At 40.6% G+C, this 26048-nt stretch overlaps 1 protein-coding gene across 1 annotated transcript in view; it reads left to right on the top strand.

The window, feature by feature from the left end:
• Positions 1–26048, top strand: part of RASA2 (RAS p21 protein activator 2) — a 118748-nt gene that overhangs the window by 39626 nt on the left and 53074 nt on the right. Inside the window, exons 2-4 of the mRNA XM_018560360.1 lie at positions 8321–8438; positions 15778–15881; positions 19021–19115. Coding sequence (XP_018415862.1) covers positions 8321–8438; positions 15778–15881; positions 19021–19115 — 317 coding nt within the window. The remainder of the gene's footprint in view (positions 1–8320; positions 8439–15777; positions 15882–19020; positions 19116–26048) is intronic.

The raw sequence follows: 26048 nt of genomic DNA, 5'->3' as shown, positions 1-26048 counted from the left end.
CGGACGTTTTTTTACAACGGCCGGCCAGGAAGTGGTTAATAATGCTCTGTGGGGTGTTCAAAGTTTCAGATATTTTTTTCAAAACCCAAGCCTGATCTTCTTCACAACTGTATCCTTGACCTGTTTTCAGAGCTCCTTGGTCTTCATGGTGCCATTTGGTTGGTGGTGCCCCTTGCTCCATGATTTTGCCGACTCTGGTACTGATTATGTGGCTCCTGAAGGTAATGGGTTGCACCAGATCTTATGTTGGGGCTCCATTACAATGGGGGTGAATACATATGCATTAACCACTTTTCCATTTTTATTTTTTACAACAAGTTATTTTCTTTAATTCATTTCACCATTTTGGATTATTTTGTGTATGTCCATTTATATGTAATCCCAAATAAAAATGTATTTTAATTCCAGGTGGTAATGCAAAAATGCATTCAAGTACCTTACCTATTAACCCCTTCATGACTGAGGCCTTTTTTCCATTTTTTGCACCCATTTATATTCTGTTCGCTTCTGTTGTAAAGCCGCCGGGAGTCTGTTTAAACAGCCTCGATGCTGGCGACGTACACTCGTCAGTATTGTAAAGTAGTTACCGCTCCAAGCTCACTCCTGGGATGGACTACAATCTCAATACAAATTCGATAACAAAATTTGAGATTGTAGTCCATCACGGGAGTGAGCTTGGAGTGGTGACTACTTTACAACACATACAGGCACCATGGGGAACAAAAGTAGCCACCCTCCAGAAGGAAGGACAGTGTTGGCACCAATTCAGAGATGATTGATCAGACTGATGACCTGTGGGGGCTTTTAAAGCGTTGTCTACTGACTTTTTTGGGGTACTGAATTTTGTCACAGATGCACACAATTTTTAACCTGGGCATGTTGGGTATCTATTTACTCATCGTAACCTCTTCTTTTATATTTAAAATAAAGGGTATTTTATTGTGTTTTGGGGGACTAAATTTAACTTAAGTGCATTTTTCACAAAATGTTGGGGTCTAATAATAAGTTGCGCTAATATCGTGCAACATAAAAATTTGCAACTGCCATAATTTTATTCTATAGGGTGTTGGCTTTCAGAAAATATATAATGTTTGGGTGTTTAAAGTAATTTTCACGCCTACAATGTAGATTATAACATGGGTACAAAAACAAAAAAGGCCTCGGTCATGAAGGGGTTAAGTAATCTGTTCTTGCTCTGTCTCTTCCACCCACACACTTCTTTAGATCATCTCTGGTTCTCCTGTTTTAGTAAGAATGCTTTCCTACCGAATGTTAAGAAATCCCTTTCTTTGTTTCTCTAATCACTCTGTCACTTGTCCTGCTGCTCTCTGTAAATAGTGAGATCTAAAAGCCATTTCTTGTATTTTTCTTGAATTGTTTCCATTTTCTTACCAAGTTTGTTCAAGGGTGCCGGTTAAACATGGACCTACAATGCTGTAATGACAGATATTGGACAGCAGAGGTTTCATCCTTCAAAGTTTGATTTAGTCATTTTTTTGCAGCATGTGTATCGGACAGTTGTTTCTATAAATTTATATTCGGATATTAGGGCTGCAGCTAACGATTATTTTCATAATCGATTAGTTAGCCGATTATTGAGTTCGATTAATCGGATAAAAAAAAAAGAGGCTCCAGTGATGGACTACTAGTTCCTATTGAATTCTGTAGCTGGGGTTATTCTGCATTGCGCTGTATATAATGTATTATTTCTGCGATTTGTAGTCCACTGTAGCTGGTGGTATTCTGCAGTGCGCTGTAGAATGATTATACAGCACTATGCAGAATACCAGCAGCTATAGAGGAATACAACAAATGCCAGCAATAGTACAACATTATACTATAATGTACTATTGCTGGGATTTGTAGTCCTCTATAGCTGCTGGTATTCTGCATAGTGCTGTATAATCATTCTACAGCGCACTGCAGAATACCACCAGCTATAGAGGACTACAAATCCCAGCAATAGTACATTATACTATAATGTACTATTGCTGGGATTTGTAGTCCCCTGTAACTGTGGTATTCTGCATTGCGCTGTATATAATGTATTATTTCTGCGATTTGTAGTCCTCTATAGCTGCTGGTGTTCACAACAGGAAACATTAAAAAGCTCCCGGCCGATCTCGACTTATTTGAATGACGATGTTGTCGGCGGGCAGCGGCGAGTCGGGAAGCTCACCAGGAGGAGAGGGCCAGACGCATGTCCTCAGCGTGCAGTGGGCGTGGCTTATGCGGCGGCTGAGAGAGTTCACGGCGAGGAGGAGACCAGCGGCGTGCGCGGCTTTAGCCTGTGCGGTGGGTGTGGCTTATGCGGCGGCGTGGGCACGTCGGGAGCAGTGTGTGACTCAGGCCGCGCGTGGAGCTAATCAATCGATAGCCGACGAATCAACGATCGAAAACGTTGCCAACGTTTTCAATCGTCGATTTTTAATCGACTAAATCGATTAACTGTTGCAGCTCTATCGGATATGTGACATCTATGTACTGTTATCTGCCATGTGAGGCCAAAGGTGATTGTGATGTTGCTGGACATGAATTCAGTTGTGTGGTCTCTCTTCATAGTATACCAACTTCAATTAAAATTCCTTTTTGTTCTAATAATTTCCTAATACATTTACTTACATGCTTGTTCATAAATATTGTTGAAACCTATTTTGCATTAATCAGCTCAGTGGTGGCACAAGGGGGGTGCGGCCCGCACCCAGGTGACCCCATTGGAGCGGTGACACCAAAATGACTGATGGTCATTTTGGTGCCACCCCTTCTAAAAAGTTGAGCACTCAGTTATGGACCGAGAGCCCGACAGTGTCAGGAGAGAGGAGGGGACCCGGTGGCATACCTCATACCGCCGGGTGAACGCCCCCGCCTCTCTCTGCTGGTTTCCAATACCAAGATGGCCGCCGGCAGGCATCAATTAGATGAGCGCGCATCCGTGATTACGTCACAGCAGGCTGTCACCCGGTCTCCGCCCCAGGTGGCACCCGGCCTCGGGATGCCCCTGAATCAACTTGCAGTTTAAAGTAGAAACTAATCATATGACTAACATCCCAAATGTTTGCTCTAAATTTGCTATATTTTAAATGTACTTTTATGTATTTAATATTTCCTATAAAGTATTATACTCATATATATTCAATCAGCATAAAAGTACCTTTTTCCCCCCTAAATCTTTGTGGTCATGTGACCATTAAACCCCCGCAGTGCGTTCCCTTGAGCGACAGATGGAGCATTCTCCTCGGAAGCCACGTCGGTACAGGAAGCGATATTGCCATCTTGAATCGGTGCCGGAGTTTAGTGAATGATTTAGTGCATGCTGATGGGGGAATCTTTGGAAGTGCAAGAGGCTTTGGAATATATGATGACGTACTACTGCTTTCAGGTTCTGACAACCCTAGGGTGATTAGCCATTTCAACAGTGACTGATCCCAGTTGTCAGCCCAGAACAGTAAATACAGAGATGTTCAGGGCAACAGTAGTATTAACAAGTAAAATTATTGTGTAATCTGAGCCTGTGAAATGTGAAAATAATATCCAAAGATCATATGTTGTGTAACCTTTCAAAGAACACTTTGTAATCTTTGGCTGGAGTGACATTTTAATGCTCTTTTTTTTTTTTTTAAGTAAATCTGTTGGAAACGTGGGCAAATCACATGAAGCACATGTTTAAGCAGGGTTACCTTCAGAAAAAAAAATGCATGTCCAATAAGCAGTAGATGCAGAAATCTTGGAAGCGGAAAGAAGTTCTCATGATATAGAGCAAGCTTTCAATACTTTTGCAAGAGTTGCATGAGTGTGAGCAACATTTTTAAGCAAGTAGATTTAAACTATTGATTTAAACCTTTTGCGTCTTGGATTCCAATCCCACCAGGGACCCTGTTTGCATGGGTTTTCTCCCATCCAAAGACATACAGGAAGGTTAAAGTGACACTAAATTCAGGAGTTCAAACTTAAAAATGCATTCGAGTACCTGAACTATTCACAAAAATATATCTTACTTGTGTATCTCTCGGCTGTAGATCCTCAAATCGTCTCTGATGACAAGTTCGCTCCCGTGATGGACTACAATCTCACGTTTAGTTTACTAATTTGTAAGCTGTAGATTCTGAAATCATCTCTGAATTTGAAACTGTCCTTGGAGGGTGGCTACTTGTGTGTGTTAAAAAGTAGCCACCGCTCCAAGCTCGCTCCTGCAATGGACTTCAATCTCCATACAAATAAATAAACCAAACGTGATATTGTAGTCCATCACTGGAGCGGTGACTACTTTACAACACACACAGGGACCATAGGGAACAAATGTGGCCCCCCTCCAGAAGGAAGGACAGCAGTGTCAGCACCAATTCAGAGATGATTTGAGGATCTACAGCCGAGTGATACACAAATAAGATACATTTTTGTTAATAGTTCAGGTACTTGAATGCATTTTTAAGATTTAACTCCTTAGTTTAGTGTCACTTTACCTGACGACTTACAACAGTAGGCCCAGAGTTTGTATTTGTGTGCTTGTGTAAATGTAGGTGGGACTTAACGCAGACCTATTCTAAAAATGTAAAGTTGGGCTGTCTAACAGGGGATAATTAATGCAGTTTAATGTGACACAAAATGCAATTCTGATTATCGGCAGCAGAGCAATTTGTCACATCTGGCCGTGCCTTGACATCCTCTGGTCTTTTAGCCTTTAGGGGAGCCTATGAGGATTGTGATAGGCATACCCTGCCCAGTTTGGCTTCTAATGACTAGTGCCATCAGGAGGTAGGATCTAGTAACGGGGACAGTTGTTTCAAAGGAACAGTTGGGGCTTGGCCAAAGAGCAACTGCAGAATGCCTACTGTAGTAATATATCACTCAAAACTGACTTGTCTCCCACTGATTGAAGGATAGGATTCCCTGAGTCTAGGTCCACTTCACAGTTAACCTGTCACATATCTGAGTTTATGCAAAATTTCCCTTAGTGAAAACTGCATATTAAAGCCTTCTCTTGATTCAGACAGCTGAAATGATGCAGATAACTTTTCTGTAATAACCGTAGCTGTCAATCATATTAAAGAACATACAAGGAGACAGAGCCCAAGCCATGCTGGAATTTTACCCAAAAAGTTGAGATTTGTATATAACTTTATCTGCTTTTAGGTACAATCAGATTTTATTGAGATTTTCCATTTACAAAGAATATACATCAAAGAACAAGCATACACAGAAAAACATTGGTCACAAAGAAACAATACAAAAGCACAGAACATAAGGTGGCCGTCCCCTAGGAAGCCTATCGTAGTATACATGGGACGCTGAGAGGCTGACTACACAGTGAAGTTCCCTTGACTTCATCTGCTTTTATCCCTGAATCTACTAATGGCGTTGTCTTTCCCTAAAAACTGTACGCTCAAAACCATCAATAGACTCAAGGATATGCTTGGCATGTTAGGGATAGTACGTTATATTGCCCAGGGATGATTGTACTTTCTCAAGAGCTGCCCATAGAATCCTTAGCTATGACAAAGGTGAAAAATAAGAAAATAAATCCCACTAGTTTCTTTGTTTTTATTATGCATTTTAGAACCTGTAACAACAAAAATAGTTTTTCTTCCCCCCTCCTCTCAGCTTGTTCTGGAGAGTGTGCTTGGTATGCTAATGATATGCCTCTTGTTTTCATAATGGCCGCCCCCTGCTGCATGTCAATACTTACTGGAGAAGAGCTATGGAGAGGGGCCACATCAGCCGTGATTAACACATTGGCCAGCCTGTTCAGAAAGTTAGCTGAGTGGCTTGGCATACTAATTGCCCAAAGTGTGGAAGTTTTTTTTTCTTGCCTGTTGTACAGACTTGAAATATCTTTAACATTCAGGGTGGTAGGGTATGAGAGGATCTGACAGAAAGATTGAGATATAGCCTAAATAAACTTTGTCCACTGGTCATCAAATTCGAGCTCCTGCAATTTTTATAGATGAACATGTTTGGTAGGTAGCTTCTGACTGTTGCTTGGACCAAATAATGGAATGCTTCTGTAGATCTAACGGAAAACATGCAGATAAACTCTGGAGAAAGTAAGAAAAAGGTATGTTGTCCTGTGAGTGAAAAATATCATAGCGGTATATTAGCACACAGATACTCTTTGTGTGATTTGATAATAAGTGACAAACGTATTGTCATACTAAAAAGGGAACTACACTCCAGTAAAGCGCAGCTAGTGATTTAATTTCCAATACTTACCATAAGTAGCATATGCTCTTTTCCTGCAATCCCGCATTGCTACGATAAAAACACCCAAGTAGGGCTGCAGCTAACTATTATTTTCATAATCGATTAGTTACCTGATTATTTTTTCAACTAATCATATGGTTGTATAAAAAAATGTTTGTCTCTCCCTCCTTCCCACCAACTAATCGATGATGAGAATAGTTGCCAATTATTCTCCATCAATTTAGTTGTTGCAGCTCTACACCCAAGTTCCCCTCCAGGTGCCCACATACTCTTAAACAGCAGGGGCCTCCAGGTTTGTTTACAGCCTCAGTACAGACATCTTGTCTGATGCTGCTTGCAGAGTAACTCTCTCTAGACTTGAATGGACCTTACGCATACCATCTTATTTTTTTTTTCTTTAAGTTTTTAATAGTTCATACTGAACTATACTCTTAGAACTGATTTCCTCCCTTCAGACAGCTCGTGTACAAATTTGGAAAGTTTCTGCTAGAGGGTGGAAGTCTGAAACTGCTACTGTTAAGCTGCCTTTAGAAATCCTATAGTGCTCTGTGAATCCAGCATCATGAGTATATTGCGTATTCTATATTATTGTAATAGTTTTTAAAAGATTGAACTTAAATTTTAAAAAATTAGCCCAAACCTTTATTTGCTGCATAATACGTGCTTGTTGGCATCTTGGGCTCCATTTTAATGTGTGAACATTTGTTACTTTTATGAAGTATTTTGGTTTATTAAAGGAGAACTATGAGATGAGTGATTTTCACTCGCCTCATAGTTCTAGCCGACCTGTGACAATGAGACTGTCACAGGTCGGCTCAGTAGATCGGGAGGTGAGCGAACACATACCAGGTTCATTCTAAGGAGAACTATGGGGAAAAACACTGACCCCCATAGTTCTCCTTTTTAAATCTGTTTCACTCCAATACCTATCCTATGCAAACTCAAAAATTGTGTTCAAATGCCGACCGAAAGTTGAACTTCAGGCAGATGTATGGGCAGCACAGTGGTGTAGTGGTTTGCACTTCTGCCTGGTTCAAATCCCAGCCAGGTCTGCAAGGAGTTTGCATGTTCCCCCTGTGCTTGTGTGGGTTTCCTCCCACACTCCAAAGACATGCTGGAAGGTTGATTGGCTCCTGTCTAAAATTGGCCCTGTATGCATGTGAGATGGGGACCTTAGATTGAGGGCAAGGACTGATGTGACTGTGCAGCTATGTCAATTGTCAGCGCTATATAAATACCTGTAATAAATCTATAACCACAAATGAATGCAGCTCTGTATTCATTAATACATCATTACATTTATTTTTTGAAGCAGTGTATGTACTTTGAATTTGATTTGCTATCAGCCTCTTGTAGTTCCTGTACAACTGGGCTTAAGTGAGAGAAGCCGAAAAAGAAGCCAGCTCATGTGCTGGCAAGAAGCATGCTGAAAGCAGGAGAAACCAGAGTGATGGAGAAATGAGCTCATCACTGTGCTGCTTCACCTTCACTATCCAGTCACAGCCTGGGGTTGGGTTCAGGACAACCTGGGTTTAGAGGAAGTAGGTGGAATGATCATGGCAATCAGAAAGGGGTGCAGAAAAATGAACTCTGGGGGGTCGAACCTGAATACTGCAGCATACCCTGGTTAATTTATTTTTTGAGTGCATTCATTTTTATCTTTTTATATTTGGCTGGAGTTCTGATTTAATTTAAAATGCATCATATTTTCCCAGCACATATGTTTGAGTAAGTACTTAAAAAAGCACAAAAGTCATTTGTACCTCAGGAAGTGTGTGAATCCTGTTAGCAAATTCTAATCCATATTCACTGAACTTTTAGCCCCCATTCACAACAAGGCGACTGCGTTTCAGTGCAGATTACACGCCCTGTTTTTCGTGTGCGTTTTTGCACACATTTTCGTGTGTATACTATGTTGCACGTTTTTGTAAGCAGATCTGTGTCCTATTGGTGTAAATGGATAACGTGCAAAATACGTGCAATAAAACGCCATAGTGTGAACAGAGCCTCTTTTTTGCCTTATTATATCGGCTGTAGAATGAATTGTCTTTGCTCCTTGTCTTGTAAACACGATGCATAGCTGCAATCAGTTTGAAGTAATCATTTTTATATCTGTTTATAGGTGAGGCAAAAAATCTGCTGCCGTACCCGGGACCCAACAAAATGAGAGACTGCTTTTGTACTGTGAATCTGGACCAGGAGGAGATCTTTAGGACCAATGTTGTTGAAAAGTCGCTCAAGTAAGAAGTTTTGTCTTCCTTTACCCACGTGGCTTCGAAGCAGAAATTATGCACTACATTATTCTTCAGTACTCGTTAGTCCTCATTCACACTGCAAAGAGACAGCCCACACAGACCCGTGCGGTGTGCACGGCCGTATCGGGCCGCTCCTGGGAAGGACAGGTGCTGCGTGTGATTGTACGCAGTAGCCTGTTCTTCTATGGGTGTACGCGGCCGTACTCTCACCCAAACTGCACATCCAAGTGGGTGTCCGTGCTCGGATCGGATGCAGACAGGATCCATCCTGTTTGCGTACGAGTACATACACCCACACCCGCACGGATGTGCAGCTCGGGTGAGTGTACTGCGTCATACTCCAATGTAGAAGAACAGACTGCTGCGTACAAATCACATGCAGCACCTGTCCTTCCTGGGAGCGGCCCTATACAGCCGTGCACGCCACAGGGATACGTACGGTCCGGCTCTTTGCAGTGTGAATGAGGCCGTCATAGAACTGTTTGCTTTAAATACATTTGCCATCAGTTAATATCAGGAGTCTCTTCCATGTGTGCTGTAACTGGCAATAGGTATCAAAGCTCAACATTGAATCCAGGGGAGGAATGGCATTTGAATGCCTCCCAGCTAGTCTGCAGATCTTCAGCTGGTCCTCTGTGCTGGTTCCAGACAGGGAATGTGGCCACTTACTGGGGCAAGATTATATCTTTAATTCTTTATTTAATCACACATGGCTGGATATTGTTAGAGAAAAAGTCATTCTCTATAATAGCCAATCATCCTTTTGATTCAATTTTGTATATGCAAAGTTATAAAGAACATATGGTTCTTAAAGAAGAACTCTGGGCACAACTTTTATAAGGGGCTACCTCTGCTTTTCACGGTTTAACTGCTCATTTTTGTCTAGGTGCTAAAAAAAGAAGTTATACTCACCCGAACCGCTGAGCTGGCTCCCTGCTTCTCTGCTCTTTGAAGCTTGTCTCCACCTACGATGCAACATTGTAATCTTTCTCAGCATCCTCATGTCTGTACACTGTATAGAACATGATGATTTACGGAACTTTGAACCGTTGCAGAGTAGAGGGAGAGAGCCTGGAAGGACCGCTCTAAGAGCAAGCCAGCTCTGCAGGTCAGGTGAGCATAACTTTTCTTCTTCTTTTTGTTGTTGTTGTTGCACCTAGATGGAAATGAGCAGTTAACCCTTGAGGTGCGGGGGTAGCCCCACTGCAAGGGTTTATAAAAATTTTGCCCATAGTTCTTCAAGTCAAATAGTGGCTTAACTCCCCCGCACCACCCTAAAGCTGAAATACTTACCTTTCAGATGGTACAGGCTTTGTCCAGATCCCACCTGTGTCGTCTTCTTTTCTTCCATCTCTTCACTGTGGCTCTACAGATAAGGCAGGAGAAGTTATTAGCTGTGCTTACATTAACAGCCAGTCAGCACTTCTGACTGACACAGAACTACAGTGAACTGGTAGAATCGAAGATTGTGGCCGGAAGAGCCCAGATGGCACTTACATTGACTAAAGGAAAGTTGTTTTGTATGTGTAAGAAGGGAGTTTGGGGCATGGTAGACCCGTGGACCAGCAGACCTGAAGTATTTACTTGACTTTGGCTCTGTTTTAAACATAGTTTAAAATATTGATTGTATAGGTGCCGAAACTCTCTTTATATTGTCGTTTCTCAACACCTTGCACACCAGCTGTCATCTCTGTCTCTAGCACATTGCACTGTGCAGCCAGTATAATGCAGGAAGCTTACTTACAAGAGGGTAGAACAGAGTTTTGACCGTTCCTGCTTCTCCTTTATTCTTTAGTAAACAGGCAAGGGTTGGGTAGGTGACCAAGTTGTATCACTTGATTCTTTGGGCACGGGGTAACACCTGTTGCATGCGCCTGTTTATCAAAGCGTATTTAAATTGTTGTTAATGTCAGCCATACATGCATCCCTCAAAATTCTTTGAGTTTTTTTTTTTTAAGTCCAGTGAAGGAGCATGTTACAATCCTCTACTCACAACTATTCTGCATTTGTGGACACGCTTGTCTCCCCGCTCTCAACTGTCTTTGTCTGATTGATTAAATGAACTGGCTTAAGAGATTATCAGTGAAAGCATGTCTAAACTCAAAACAAATCATTGTTACCTATTGCTGTTTACCAGTCCTTAGATCAGGTGGCTGCGTTTGTTTTTCTTTTTTCAGGCTTTTTGTCCCCTTTATTCTTACCTGGTAATGCTGCAAATAACACACTTGTTGTCCTTTTATGTGTCTACACTCTTTGTTCCATGGTATCCATAGAGGGAGCCATGGTTGACCTACAGGCAGGACTTCAAACTTGTCTGCCTTTTGTTCATCTCCATTACATGATGGAATTGATATGAGGAGTTTACAAAAGAGAGATAAGAGTTTATGCTTTCTTTTCAGCTCACAGGAAGTGACAAGGATTTCATTTTTGCCAAGATCAGGAGGTATTTTCTGTACTTGCTAGAAATGTTCTCGACCTTTTAAAAAAAGAAAACTAATGCAGCCAACACATCTAAGGACTTGAAAGCTGCAATATATTACATTTTTGCTTTTCTTTGAGATACAATGTAACTGAGATAATCCATATTTAGAGCAAGCTATCTAAAACTATATTATCAGTAAAATGGTGCTGGACAAAACCCAGGAGCCAGGTAGCCTTAAAAATGCCATATGTCCACCCCTGCAGTAAAATGATTATTATGATTATTGCTTGAAATTAGGCTAATTGTTTTTTTTTTTTTTTTAATAAACATTTTTTAAAATCATTATTATTAACAAAGATTTTGCGAACAGGAAATAGAGACAGTCACATAACAATAAATGCTAAACAAAAGAATATGAAGGAATATCATATGGAACATAGGAAACAGTCAATGCAAGCATGAATATAACAACAAACAATTATCAAACGACCACCCAATTGGGGTAAAAGGAAAAGTTTTGCTTAGAATCCTATCAGGGTGTCATGAGCTCCGTCACCCCTAATCAGGGGCCAACAGCATGATGATACACTTTAAAGACAGATCGGCAGCCCTATAGAGGACCTTCGGTTGCTGAATTATAAGTTCTTTTATACCCATGGCAGTGCATGCTTGGAACTATTTTCGTAGCAGCAAGTTGCTCATGCCTTACTATTAAAGTGAGTGCTTCTTTGCGGAATGGCTAATGTTTTCTACATACATTTGCCTAACCTTGAAAAACAGTCTATGCACACAGGAAGCTGTGGGCTTTGAGAAAAAAAAAACATTGACACAAACCACACTGGTGTTCCTTTTTAACAATGAGTTAAACGTATCAGTCTAGTTTCCGTTTCATGCTTGTGAACTTGCCTGGCCTACCATTGATGTCTGAGCATCACTGTTTTCAAGGTATCGCTTGTCAGAACATCTTGTCCACTTTTTTCGAAGATGTGGCTTTAGAATACTGATCAGAAGTTGGCATTTGAATAAACAAAGCCGCTTTTACGTAGGAAACCACAGCAGTTTGACTCTTGTTTTTGCATCATTTCCCCTGCTCACTTCTTCAGTAATGACTATTGCACAAGAGTCATTTCCGGGTGATGTTCTGCTGACGTGGCATCTCTGGTTGACATGGTTCGTTCAGTGACACTTTGTACATTTAGTTTCATTCATGCATCTTCTTTTCCTGGAATTTACCATCTATACAAAAAGTACCTACAAACCTAAGATGACATTCACTCAGTCCATATTGACATATGATGAGGCAGTGGTCATATGTCTGCACATATCCTGACCTCTGTAGACATCCCACAGCTCACCCTTGCCAGGGTATCGATCAGTCAGCCATTTCGGAATCTTCCAGCAGATAGCTGTAAATAAAAGGGAAAAAATTACTGGCTGAGTGTTGGCAACAGCTCATACGTTGAGACACCAGGTATAAAAATTGACATTTTGTGTCTTTTAGTGATCTAACACAAAGAAGTTTATCCATAGTAAGGTCACGGGATCCCTAACATATTAATGACACATAAAAATGTGTGTTGGGAAGTCGGGTGCTTACTGAACCTGTTATCCCACTGGTTGTCAAAGGCCTCAAATTTCTGCCTCCCTTTGTGTTATGCCAGGCCAATACATCTCTACTTGTACCTACTGCACAGCCAATTGGATAAGCATCAGATTTGTCAATCTCAGATATTGTACCATGGCACATTGTGGCGTTCCATGGGTCAGCTAAAAAGAAATGTTGAATGTTAGGGACAGGTAGACTGGCTGATCCACCTGCATCTTTAGAGTTGCAGTCAATGGGAAGCAGATGAATAATGATGGATCTATTTTCATACAGTCTTCAATTCATTTTTGGGACCATTTTTTTTAGTTTTATGTGTTAATCGATAAAATGGCCACTAGAAAAAGAAATAAGCGCAAAATAAAAATGGAGTGAAACTGCAAGCATGGTTTTAAAAGAAAAATTAAAATGGATTAAAGAAAAGCTTACATTGTGAAATGACTTTGGGGTTGTACAGATGTGTCCCCTGCACTCCTTACAGCATTCACAACCTCAGAATAACGGGTGGTGCTCACAGTGATGATCATGTTAAACTTGTGTAGAAGGAAGTTCATCAGCACTTATGAAACAGCGCCACATGTAGCCAACGTTTCGAGGCCACGCAGGGTCCCTTCATCAGGGACTGAAGACAAACCCAAAGAGTGCAAGAATAAAATAAATGTCCATGTGCACATGTTCAAAGACGAGCAAGTTATCTTGTTAAGGCACTGCACCACAATGGAGACTTTACCTATCTACTAGAAGTCTGAGCAGACATTCTCACAGGGCCTTCAAAACTGGAACCAAGAACCTTTTTGTGCTCTGCTTTCATTGTTGTGGTGTGACCTGAGGGTCTGCGCCTCGGGGACTTTGATGTAGCAAACAGGACAGCTATGAGCTTGCTTTGTGTCTGAACTGTGGGAAATTTAGAGAAACGCATTGGGGAAAAGTACTCGATATAACGAAATCTTAATGTTCTGCAATAGCTCTATGAAAGGAAATCTGGTTGTTCAAAAGTAATTATTGGTTGCCAAGTTTGCTAAATCAGGAAAATGTAAAGACCAGTAAACTCCAATTAGTTACTGTACACAGATGGGTTACTAACAATGTTTATGAAAAGTCTAAATACTAGACAGTGCAGGTCCTGGGCCACACAGCTATTTTGAGCTGAAGGCTCATTGGTGTTTATCTGTATTCGTCCATAGGACGTCAGCAGTATGTATGGAAATGGTTCCCTCCACTCTACCGCTTGATTCCTTAACTCTTAAATTCCATATTTTGCTCATTTTGGAATCGCACTAGTGCAACTTGTTATCCCAGAACGAGAACAGACAAGGTTTGGGCTGACTTTCACTATTTTTTTTTTTTGGGTCAAGCCCACAACCAGCCTCGTATAGAAGTGCCTGGTCTTCCACCTCAGATGTACACAGGCACAATCCTATAAAGCTACATCCGTGCCCCCAACTGTTTATATCCTCTGACGTGTCATTCCTGTTCCTGTGACGCAACATTCTCTTTCTTTAAGCCGTGCCCCCTTTCCACCACTATGTCGTGTATGCTGCAGAATGCGGCATCCCTCCTTCAGACATGAAAGGAAAGTTCTGAACTGTGTTTCATATCCACGCGTGATAGGTTGGGATATGGTACAGCAAGTTTTTTTGTAACCCCAAACATTTTTAAAAAAAGCACACCTTTTATGTGATGGAACAGTATGTGTAAAAAAGTAGATGCATTAGGGAAGGTGTGTTGTAGTCCATCCCAAAATGCCATAGCTAAGCAGGTCTGAAGCAGGACTAAAACAAATATGGCTGCCCATGGGTGTTTTTTCAGTCAGCATTAGGTGTATAATTACAGAGACAGACTAGTACACATTTGAACAGTTGTCCTGTCTTCTGTGAACAGGAAGGACAATCATAGACTTTTTATGTGTATAGCTGTGATGCAGTTTTTTCTTTTTTCGACCAACTCTAAAACATTAAAATTGAACTACAAGCATATAGCTAAACACATAGTTGAAATGCAAGTGGGAGCTGGTTTACTTGCTGAAGGATTTATATTCCTGCCCACCCAGTCCTGAGATTTACACAGCTCTAGCGCAAAGCACAGCCCCATTTAGCAGGGTATAAGACTTGTTTTTTCTCTGCTGCAGTTCAATAACACTTTCAGGTCTTGACCTTGCCCCCACCCTGTGACTGGAAAGTGGAAGTCGAAACCGTACACTGGTGAACGCGCCTTCCTGCTACTCTTCTCACTCCTTCTGCCAACATGCTTCTTACACAAATGGTTGGCTCCCTGTGCTGCTTTTTCCTCCCCTAGTCAGAATGCAGAAGGCAGGTAGATGAGGTAAAATTACACTGCTTGCATTTTGAAAAATACATTTAATGATGTATTAATGAATACAGAGCTCCAGTAACTTGTGTACTTCCTAATTAGCTCTGCGCTCCAGGCAGATGTAAAGGGGCTTCCGTGTCAAATCTGCATATGATGCATCAGTCATGTAGCTGCACGAGCAGGGGGCTCACAATGTTTAAGAATATTGGTCCATGGTTTACAGATTCAAAGCACTCTAGGGAAGGAAGTAGATGTCTGAAGGCGCCCATACACTGGTTCGCTGGCATTCTTCAATCAACTGATCGAAGGAGCTGGCTGGAAAATTTTCAATCGATCAGAGCCGGCAGCCAATGAGCTGCCTGCTCTGATGCGGTATTCTGACAGAATACAATGTAAACAGAAGGAATCCTCGATCGACACGCTGTTTGTGTTGGTGGAAAAACTTTTTTTTGTTTAGCCCGTGGGTTGAATGAAAAAAATTGGTAGGTGTATGGCCAGCTTTACTAAGATCTATTTATTGATTTTACTAGCTCCTTTAATTTAAAGGAAACCTGTAATTAGTAGAAGGTAGGCTGCTTTTAACCTCTCCTAAAAATGCTACATCTGTAGCTGTTATGTTGATCCTGTGGTTTCCTTTTTTTGAGTTACAAATACGCAAATTAGGATTTGTGACATTGCTCAGGTTTCACTTGCCACATGCTTGCTCTGAGTTGGTGACTTAAAGCACTAAATCCAGAGGCAGCCAGGTAAGTAGCATCCAAACAAGATCAATATTTACAGAACCCATAGTTCTCTCAGCCCAAGTGTTTTTCAGAACAAATGTCTTGCCTTTTCTTCTAGAGAGAATCACATACAATCTAAATTGCTGGTTTAAGTTTTATATTTATTGTTTAGTATTGTATATTTGTTTTTGTTTTTTTAATTGATTGAATGGAATGTATTTTGTGTATTTGTTTTCACATTTCGTTCCTTTCCCTTTTTCTCTGCAGACCATTTTATGGTGAAGACTTCTACTTTGAAATTCCAAGAGCATTCCAAAATTTATCCTTTTATATCTTTGATAAAAATGTTTTACAACGAGATCTCCGAATAGGTAAGCAGTCAGTGGCAAATGTCTGTCATCTCAAATAAAGTTGGTGCGGAGTTAATGTGACAACAAACTCATTAGTTAAATCTTAAACATGCATTCAAGTACCTTAACTATTAATACAAATGTATCTTATTTGTGTATCACTCGGCTGTAGATCCTCAAATCATCTCTGAATTGGTGCCGACACTGTCCTTCCTTCTGGAGGGGGGCTACTTTTGTTCCCTATGGTCCCTGTGTGTGTTGTAAAGTAGTCACCGCTCCAAGCTCCCTCCTGTGATGGACTACAATCTCATGTCTAGATTACTAATTTGTATTGATTGTAGTCCATCACAGGAGTGAGCTTGCAGCGGTGACTACTTTACAACACACACAGGGACCATGGGGAACAAAAGTAGTCACCCTCCAGAAGGAAGTATAGTGTCAGCACCAATTCAGAGATGATTTGAGGATCTAAAGGTAAGTGATACACAAATAAGATGCCTTTTTCTTAATAGTTAAGGTTCTTGAATACATTTGTAAGATTTAGTTTAGTGTTACTTTAAGGGTACGTATACACAAACGCTTCCCTACAAAGGTGGCATGTTAGTGCTGAATTCTCTTTATTATATGGGGAACAGAACTCAACCAGCAAAGAAAAAAGGAGTCCTCCATATGTATTTTGCATGGCTATTCACATGAAAATGCTCAATAGAAACAAGTAAAAGCGGTTCCTATCTCCTTCTGTTATGTGTTCTTGTCTATGTTGACAAGTACCCTGCGCATGTGGTTTAGTAGAATCTTTGACCTGGTTCCCTTCAACCATTTGCAAACAAACAGGCTTCTGATGAACACATCAGCTTTGAGCATCAGAAAGGAACAGTGGGCATGCTTGCTTAAACCAGTGGTAGGTGGACATCCTGGTGTTGGCATTTGCTGTGTGCCGGTTAGAACATTAAAAACGGAAGCACAGTCACAGAATTGCCTACACCTATTTTAAAGTGAGAAAGAAATGCTTCATCCTGCCTGTAACAGACTGATGTCGTCATCTCAGCCTAGGCAAGGTCTCATCGTTTGGCCCAAGGTTTGCCTTTTCATGATAATGATTTGTTTTATTTTTATTGCCATTGCTGTACATTGTACTGTATCAGTTATTCATTCCTGCAGTCTTGTACATTTACTGAAAGGTCCACTCTAACCTACTGTATCTCTTACTCTGAAAGTCAACTCCTAACCTAATCCCGGATATTTATTTATTCCTGACACTTATTTATTTGGGTAACCTTAAATATAACTTTTTTTCTCAAATTTCTTCCCCGTTCAGGTCCCTTAGCCTAACTGTAATTCTTCTTCAATGAAACTTCAGGTCAATATTGACTATATGTCCTGAAAGTATTGGAGCCCAATCCTAACAATAAAATTGCAGCAAAATGAACCATGGATACAGACCGCGCTATCTTTTACAATTCAGCAGCGTATCTGTTAATGAGGAAGAAGAATGGATTGCGGGTTAAAGCTTTATCCTCTATGACAGACCTGTGCGGTGGCTTTGTGGTGCAGACTTTCATGTCCTTTTCCTGTCAGCAGACTAGGCAGCAGCTGCAAGGAAACTGAATACTCAGTCCATATGACAGATTGGATTTCAGAGATTTTCATGCCATGTGGGACAATTTTGGATAGGAATACTAACAGTAATTCCAAATTGTTGTGATCACATGATAAATTTTGTGAACATTTTTTTCTCTCCAATTTTTTTAAGTTGGATTATTACACTGGGATGAATTTCTGAGAATCGCCTTGTGAAAACCTCTTGAATATGTATATATAAATGTGCTTGCCTGAGTGATCATCCAGGAAAACCCATTTGGGCCATAGACCTCATCTCTGACATCGATTAGGTGGGCAGGTCTGCTGCAGTCTTCAGATTCGCATAAACATCCCGATTATATCCTTATCTGTCAAATTTTGGAGCACTAGGTAGTAATTGGCTAGTGCCTTTATACCAGGGGCAGGCAAACGCCAGCCTGTCGGCTGTGGTGCAACTACAAATCCTATGAGGCATTGTAAGATTCTGACTCCCAGAGGAAGTTGTAGTTTCACCACAGCTGGAGGGCTGGAGTTTGCCTAGCCCCCTCTACACCAATATGCAAGATATAGCAAATGTATGTGGACACCCCTCTAAATTACTGCATTCATGTGTTTCCAGTCAAGGTACTGTTAATGCTACAGCTTACAAAGTCATTTTAGACAAATATGCGCTTGAGACAACGTGAGGAAGGCCCTTTTTTGTTCCCAGCATGTATGTGCCCCAGTGCACAAAGCCAGTTTCATAAAGACATGGTAAATGAGTTTGGTGTTGACAAATTAAGTGGTCTGCACAGAGCCCTTAACTGACCCCTATTAAACACCTTTTGTGATGAATTGGAATGCTAACTACAAGCCAGGTCCAACATCAGAACCTGATCTAAAAAAAGTTCTTGTGGCTGAATGGGCAAAAATTCTCATAGACATAGTCCAAAATCTTGAGAAAAGCCTTAACAAGGAGGTGGAGGCTGTGATAGCTACAAAGGAGGGTGGTGTGGCGGACCCCAGTACTCAGGATGAGTATGTCCGCCGCTGTATTCTTCCTTGCTCAGGAGATATTGCAACCCGCTGATCTTTAGCTCCCAGTTTCCCCAGTCACTAGTCGAGACTCAAGTGTAGAGTTAAACAACAAACTCTGATTTTATTGAGTAACTACACAAACTTTTATACAGAAAGTGATCATCCTGTCTTCACAACACCACAGGAGTCAACCTGCTAAAGAGCTCCAGACAGCCGTAGCAGGAGCCTGGCCAGAATGCCATTGTCCTGAGTCCTTCAGAGTACAATGGGAGATAACGAGGGGGGATTCTGACAGTCTTTTCATAAACATAACCCAACACATATACACATTTAACTCCTAAACTCATCACCATGTCGTCACAGGTGGGGTGCAATTCTATATCAGTGGCCATGGTTTTTGAATGGGTTGTCCAACAAGCTTATAGAAAAATGATGGTGGGGTGTCCACAAACCTTTTGACCATATAGTGTATATCACCATATTCATTAAACCAGTTCTAATGAAAATCATTGTTTGACACTGTGCCTAGCATGCTACTTCAGTAACCTGGCTTTCTCCACAGGTAAGGTCGCCATTAAAAAAGATGACTTGTTCAGGTACAGCGGTAAAGAGCCCTGGTTTCCACTTCAGCCAATTGATTCCAACTCTGAAGTCCAGGTAATTCTTCTTTTCCACCACAGGTGACTTTGCTTAAATGTAAAATACATGTGCCCTGACCTGCCATAAAACATTTTCTCCCTGCCAATTTTAAAATCCAGACGCCATTATGAAGCCATGTACTGAGCTTGTGGCCATTATTGCTCTTCCAGTTATTTGGCAATTTTATGAAATTGTTTTAAAATTTACCATTTTTTTAACCCTCTAAAATTTATTACCATTTTCTTCCATGTAAACTGCTTATTTTAGTTTCTAGATATAGATAGATTAGATCCATTTTCAACTTTTCGGCTAGTTGTTTCTGACTAAACAAAGGGCCAAAATTAATTGAATTAAATCTCCATGAAGTGTTGTCTTTGCTGCACCTGATTTATTTTTATCCACCAAACTGCAGTAGTATTTTTTTAGCATTAGGCCTGATCACACCGGCTGATCAGGAGAGGATCTGTGCAGGGATCCTCTCCTAATCACAACAGTACGGAGTGGATGTCACTTCTGTGACATCTGTGTCCGTACAGTTTTTTTTTTTTCCCTCCACCTTGCAATGGAGGAAAAAACGGAAACTGCCGGACCGCACGTTGGTCTATGGGGAATCTGATGTAAACAGACACGGTGATGGAATGTCCCTCGGCATCCTGGCATCGTTTACACTGTATAGAACTTGATGACACAGGACCTTAGACTGCTGCAGCGGAGAGGGAGAGAGAGGCTCTAGGCATAGGTGTAGGCATAGACTATAACCCCTTCTCTTTTTTTTTTTATCCTCCAGCAGGAGGATGAGCAGGTAACCCTTGCACTGCAGGAGTATCCCAACCGCAAGGGTTAATAATAATTTTCCCCAGAGTTCTTCTTTAATCTTTTGTTAGGATAGAGTCTTGCACATTTGATTAACAACTGATGAGATCTGCCAGCAGTACAGACATGGTTAATTATGGCAAATACAACTCCCCAGCCCCCTATTAAACATATAGCAAGTGAGAAACATGTAGAATTTTCTAAGTTTTGGACTTTTCAGAAAAAAAAAAAAAGTTAAGCAGCATTTTTTTTGTTTTTCATATTATGCTATGTAAATGGGAACATGCAACAAGTCTGTGTTATGCCAATTTGGCTGCAAAAGTGAAAATACAGTTTAAGCGATGGAAGATTTTGCAGACTTTGCAAGAATATACAGACACCATGAAATACTTTTTAGTAAGCTACAGAATACAAGCAATGATGAGCAATTCTAGAATGAACATGTTTATATTGGAGAGAACTGTCTGAGTACAATAAATCTGACCACACAATAATGACTTGTTATTGCTACTTTGCAAATAATCTTCCAACATACTGTATCTCATAAATTGTCTTTCAAGTTCCCCAAATCATTTTATCACAGCCAAAATGTCATGGCTAGATTTTTCTTTAGTTTCCATCAAGTAAACATGATTTTATCTGTCTTCTCAAAGTATAAGAAAGCATTTAATACTTGTGACTGGGTGTTCTATTCATGGCCTATGTTGGTTATAATATGTTCAGCATTACAACCAAAATGACATCCGCTTCCTCACCAACATGCCCAAGCCTGTCTCTGGTCATAATCTGTCTGCTAAAATACCTTGTACGTGGGTAGAGCTTATTTTCACTATGACCATTTTCAGTACTGTTGTATGACGTGTGGAGTGCTAACAATTATATCAGTTGAAATCTGGAAACTGAAATTGCTATTATCTGGGCAAGCTAAATATTCTGTTGTAGGTCTGTTGAATTTTAAGGGATTTTGGACTTGACTTTTTAAATATATCCTTCATGAGGCATCATTCAACTGTGAGTTTCCTTATATGCTAATGTAAGCGAATACCATCAACATTATGCCTAAAATTTACAAATGTAGAATTTTGGCAAATTTCACTTAGATGGAATGCTCAGGAGATGATGTTCTGTACATTGCTATGGACATATTATTAGGTTAGGAGTCCCCTCCCTCTTTATTTTGTGAAGCACTGTGGAAATTGCAAAAATGTTTTATAAATCTTGTATGATGATGATGATCGTTTTCAGTTTAACATGCAGGAAATTCAACATCCAAAATTCACCTTTTGTGCTTTGGTGAATCCAGTTTTAAAGATTGCACAGCATAATAATTTACAATTTCCTCCAAAAATGTCAGGTGTTAAACATTAGCAATGTCGTCTTTGGCAAATCAAGCAATGTCGTATGTGGTGTCACTTTAGAGGCTACCTTTTCAGCAGTAATAAGTGCCTTTTCAGCTTTGTGTATCAGGTCCTTTTCTATATATACTCATTATCTTAACTAGTCCATTCATTTATAGAACGTTATAGGATTCATTGATCTAATTTTGTATGGTCTTTAACCAATTCAGCTCTTGCCTGTACGCCCTCTTCGGACCAGAACAATTTTTACATTTTTGCTAAGATCCTGTTTATTCAGCAATGACTTTGAAATTTACTTAGGATAACAAGCGGTCTTAGCGGTATTGTGTTGAAAATATTATTTTTCCTATTATGATCAGTGTTAAACTGCCTCTACACTGTTATTTTCTTCGCTCAACCCGCAGGCTGAACGAAGAGAATAAAACAAATTCCTCAATCAGTGATTTACGAGGGTTGATCAAGGAATCCTCAGCTGTCTTCATTGTATTCTGACCGCCGTCAAACAGCTGATTAGCTGCCGGCTCTCTTCGTTTGAAGATTTTCCTACCGACTCCTTCAGTCAGCTGATCGAAGGATGCCGGTCGAAATGGTGCGGACAGCGTGTACACTGTGGAAATTTTGGCTGCTTCATCAAGAACTGGCTGAAATTTACATAGTGTATGACCAGCTTTAGTTAAAGAAAACTGTGCTACTGTAGTAATCATAGTTATTCTATAATTTGTCCTGTTTAAAATGACACTAAAATTGCAATTCTGGTACACTGCATTGGAAAGTTATTTTTGTTTGTTTTTTAATTTTTAGCTTTTTTTTTTATACAGTAAAACGTTTATTGCAGAAAATTGTATTATTAATATTGGTTAGAAAAAATGAATGAAGAAAACGAAGCAGGAAAATAACAGTTAAGGGGGGAAAGTATTTGATTAGGGAAGGGTTAAATAGGAACAAAAAATAAAAAACTCACACTTGTTTGGTTGCTTCACCTGACATCATATGCAGGTCAGAGCTCATCCATTTGATCTGCAGATGAATAAAGCGTACAAAAAGTATCTTCTGAATGATGTTTATAAACACTGTGTCAGATGGTCTATTTTTTGACAGCATCCTCTGTAATTGTTGTATTTACACAGCTACTCCCGGCTGTCAATTCTGACAGCTGAAAATTACCATCAAATGTGAGGGAAGTAGCAGCGGGGAAGGAGGACAGGGCATACTACACATGCCTTATGCACTTTGATTACGTTTTTTTGGCCGTGTAGCACGCCCAAGGTCCAAAACTGGTTAAAGCCAATCTCTGGGCAAGGTGCAGCACCCCTCCCTCCATGCCCCTCTCTAATTCATTCAACACTTTTTTTTTAAAACATCTTGTGGTGTCAGATGTAATGTAATTGATCTGTTCTGGATCCTGAGAGGACCCTGACTCTGTACTGTCAATAGGATGTTTCTTCGTCATGCAGTTGGTGACCTGTACACCCGTAGAGGGTCCCCACCTCTTGTGCGTGCATGAAGAGAGAAGACTTGTACATGAATGTCACGTGTGGAGTTGGGCAAGTTGAAGGGGCCTTTAGGTAGGGGTTCTATGTATTTTTTTATGTCTAGAATTATATAGGAAGGGCAGCCTGGAGTTCATTTAACAAAAATGTAAAATTATTTTTGAACCAAAAAAACAATTCAATATATTTGGCATGCTATTAAAATTTAACAAACCCTGAAATCTTTTTCCATATTTTTGTCTACTTTTCTGCCTATTACAAAAAAATTATAATATTATTCACAGAGTTTTTAAAGCAATTTACCAAATTAAGTGCTTAAAATTGCTGTGAAAATCATTTTGGTATGCAATCTAGTTAAGTTATTGTTGATTAAACCAATCCATACAAAAAAGAATGGTCAGCTCACAATGGTTTACATGACTTCTGGATATAATCAGGACAAAATGAGAAATTGTAGATGCTATAAGGAGTAGTTAAGCAGACTTTGCAGTAAAATGCAAGGTCTGCTTACTCTGCCCGGGCGCCCTCCCCCTCCACAAATCATCTATTATTAGTAGGTGTAAAACATACCTGTAAAGATAAAGGTTTATACTTACCTCAGCCTGCATTTGGCAGGGCTGACGTCATGTTTCTTCTGCAGAGATCCTAGGGATTACAGAGCAGCGAAAATCTCACCAGAAGACACTCTTGTAATGGAATGGAGTGTTTTCAGCTGCTCTGCATTCACCAGAAATCATCTTGGGACAATGGAGATGTCATGCTCAGCAATGCGGAAGACGAGTAAAGGTAAGTATAAGTCTAACTTTTTTCTTTACAGGTACATTTTACACCTAATACACCTACTGCCTAATTATGCGGGAGATCCAAACCTGAGGTTGATTGGAGAACAATGGTAGTTTTCATCAATTTCAAGTTTTGGGGGGTTATTCACAAAAGGGTGAAGAGTTTGGAGAAGGCAGGAGAAGTGAACAATCTAGGATGACAACATAGCGGAACTGGAAATTGAGCTGAATTGTCATGTATTTGACCAATTCTCTTCACTTAGCAGACCTGAACTTAAAAAAAGAAGCCATTAGCTGCTCACATCATGCGTAGAAACAATTTTCTTCATACACTGGAAACGTGCATTATTAATGACCGGTATTAATAGTTTCAGCTGGGTTTGCCTGCATAATGTAATGCAGTTCCTCAGCCACTCCCAGAATCTAATTATGCGGTCCTCAGGACTGGTTAGTGCTGAAAATCCAGCATCTATACATATCCTTTTTCCAGGGAATGGGATGGACCACAGTAACTTTTCAAGTTTACTTGAAAAGTTACTGTGGAAATGCCATTGTGGAGTAGTAACACCACCAGCTCCACCTTGGTCCACATTTCATAGGAATTTCTTTTTCCCCCATCATCATATTAGGAAAGAAACTACTTGATCAGTGACCTCAACCACTACTCCGAATGGTTGGTCTCCAATCTAGCTTGTGAACCCCACCCTTTTGACCATGCTCTTTTATGACCAAATCTATGTTATGGTACCTTGTGCCTTGATCCTGAAGAGAACCTGAACTGTGTAAGCTGTGGCCAGAAAGGCAAGAAGAGGACAAAAGGCAAGCCACCAGTTTTGCCTGTAGGCTCCCTGCTGCTGATCTTTTCCCTATTACTCGCATACCATGCCTTGTTCCACACTGTGTCTCTATGTGGCGGTGGTCATCTTGGTAGAGGCGAAGGCTTTTTTGACTCATTTCAGAGCTGCACCCCTGGCGGTGACTGATGAGCTCATGACTGATCAAGAAGCAGCAGGAGAGGTACATAAAGCAAATACAGAAAAAATAGCAAATCGATGCAAATAGAAAATACAAAAGTGGGCAACACAATAGTGACATCATCACCAAATCTCACTCCAATCTCATGAAAAGAGCAGTCAGAGGCAGCAGTGCCTTAGATCAGTGGTAGGCAACCATGGCTCTCCAGCTGTGCTGAAACTACAAATCCCAATATGCATTGCAAGCCACAGGCATGACTCCCAGAGGCAGAAGCATGATGGGATTTGTAGTTTCAGCACAGCTGGAGAGCCAAGGTTGCCTGCCCCTGCCTTAGATGATCACATACTGTAGATATACTATTATGAGGCTGTAGGCACAGGAAGTGCACTGCTATATTTCAGAAAGAATTCAAGACAAAATGTAGATTTTTCCAGCTGGGAATTAAAGGGCTTAATGCTGGATGTTTTTCAACCAGGATTTGAGGCAGGCTCTATCTAACTTGCTGCAGCTTCTAATGCATACAGTGAGAAGCTCACAGTGTGACGGGAAATCAGAGTAAGCTATTTGGGTGCAGAGTAGGAAGCCTGTACAACTGTGCAAGACTCAAGAGAAGGCTGGAAATCAGCTTAAATCCTTTCATTGCCAGAGTTCTTTTTTTTCTTTCCCTCTTTCATTTTTGTAAACCTTAGGAGTAAAAATTACTTAAAATCCTTAGAACATTTTATAAAAGCAGAGACCCTGCAGATTAGCGCGACTTTGTATCAAACCATATTTTCAATAAAAACTGCACTTAAATTAATTTCAGTGAACACAATATAGTACCCATTGTTTTGTGTAAAATATAAAAGCCAAGGTTGTGTTGAGTAAATGGATACCAAACATGGCAATCCCCAAAATTGCACACTCCCATAAAATGGCAAAAAACTATGGTGGCCAAATTTTTCGACAGGCGACTCTTTAAAAGCTTGTACAGGTCATCAATTTAAAGTTAACAGTGAATGAGGCTCTAGAAGGAATGTTCTTACTCCAGCTTAAACAGGGATATGTTACATGTGTGGCGCAATCGCCGTATTTTTACACAGGTGCACGCATTGCACAAGTTGTTTTTGTGTGTGTGTGTACACATGGGGACAAGGAGCTTTAATTTTTTTATTATTATTAAACTTTCACTTGACTTTACTCCTGTCACAAGGGGGATGGCAAGCCCCCCTCCCCTCCATGTGATACCACAGTGGAAAATATATGTTCTCTTTTAAGGAGACATCGGGGGTCCCAAATCACTTTCACAAGAAAGCCGACAGTTCGCTATTGGAATTTAAACAAACTCCCAGTTGCTATAGCGACCGGGAGTCTGCTTATGGGTCCCTGCTGCCAATGTAATCCTTCTGTCGCTTGCAGCAAAAGGGTTAAACGCCCAGGCTCAGCTGTGGTTCCAGACCTCACCAAAGGGCCGCACAAAATGTTCTGTATATGTAATGCAAGAGAGGACTGTCAAAGAATGCAGACATACTAGAAATAATGGTCGGAGACTGT

This window comes from Nanorana parkeri, unplaced genomic scaffold, assembly GCF_000935625.1.
Source record: "Nanorana parkeri isolate BGI_ZX_2015 unplaced genomic scaffold, ASM93562v1 scaffold452, whole genome shotgun sequence".
NCBI classification, from domain to species: domain Eukaryota; kingdom Metazoa; phylum Chordata; class Amphibia; order Anura; family Dicroglossidae; genus Nanorana; species Nanorana parkeri.
The sequence above is the reverse complement of the archived record's forward strand: the minus strand, read 5'-3'. Positions and strand labels throughout refer to the sequence as shown.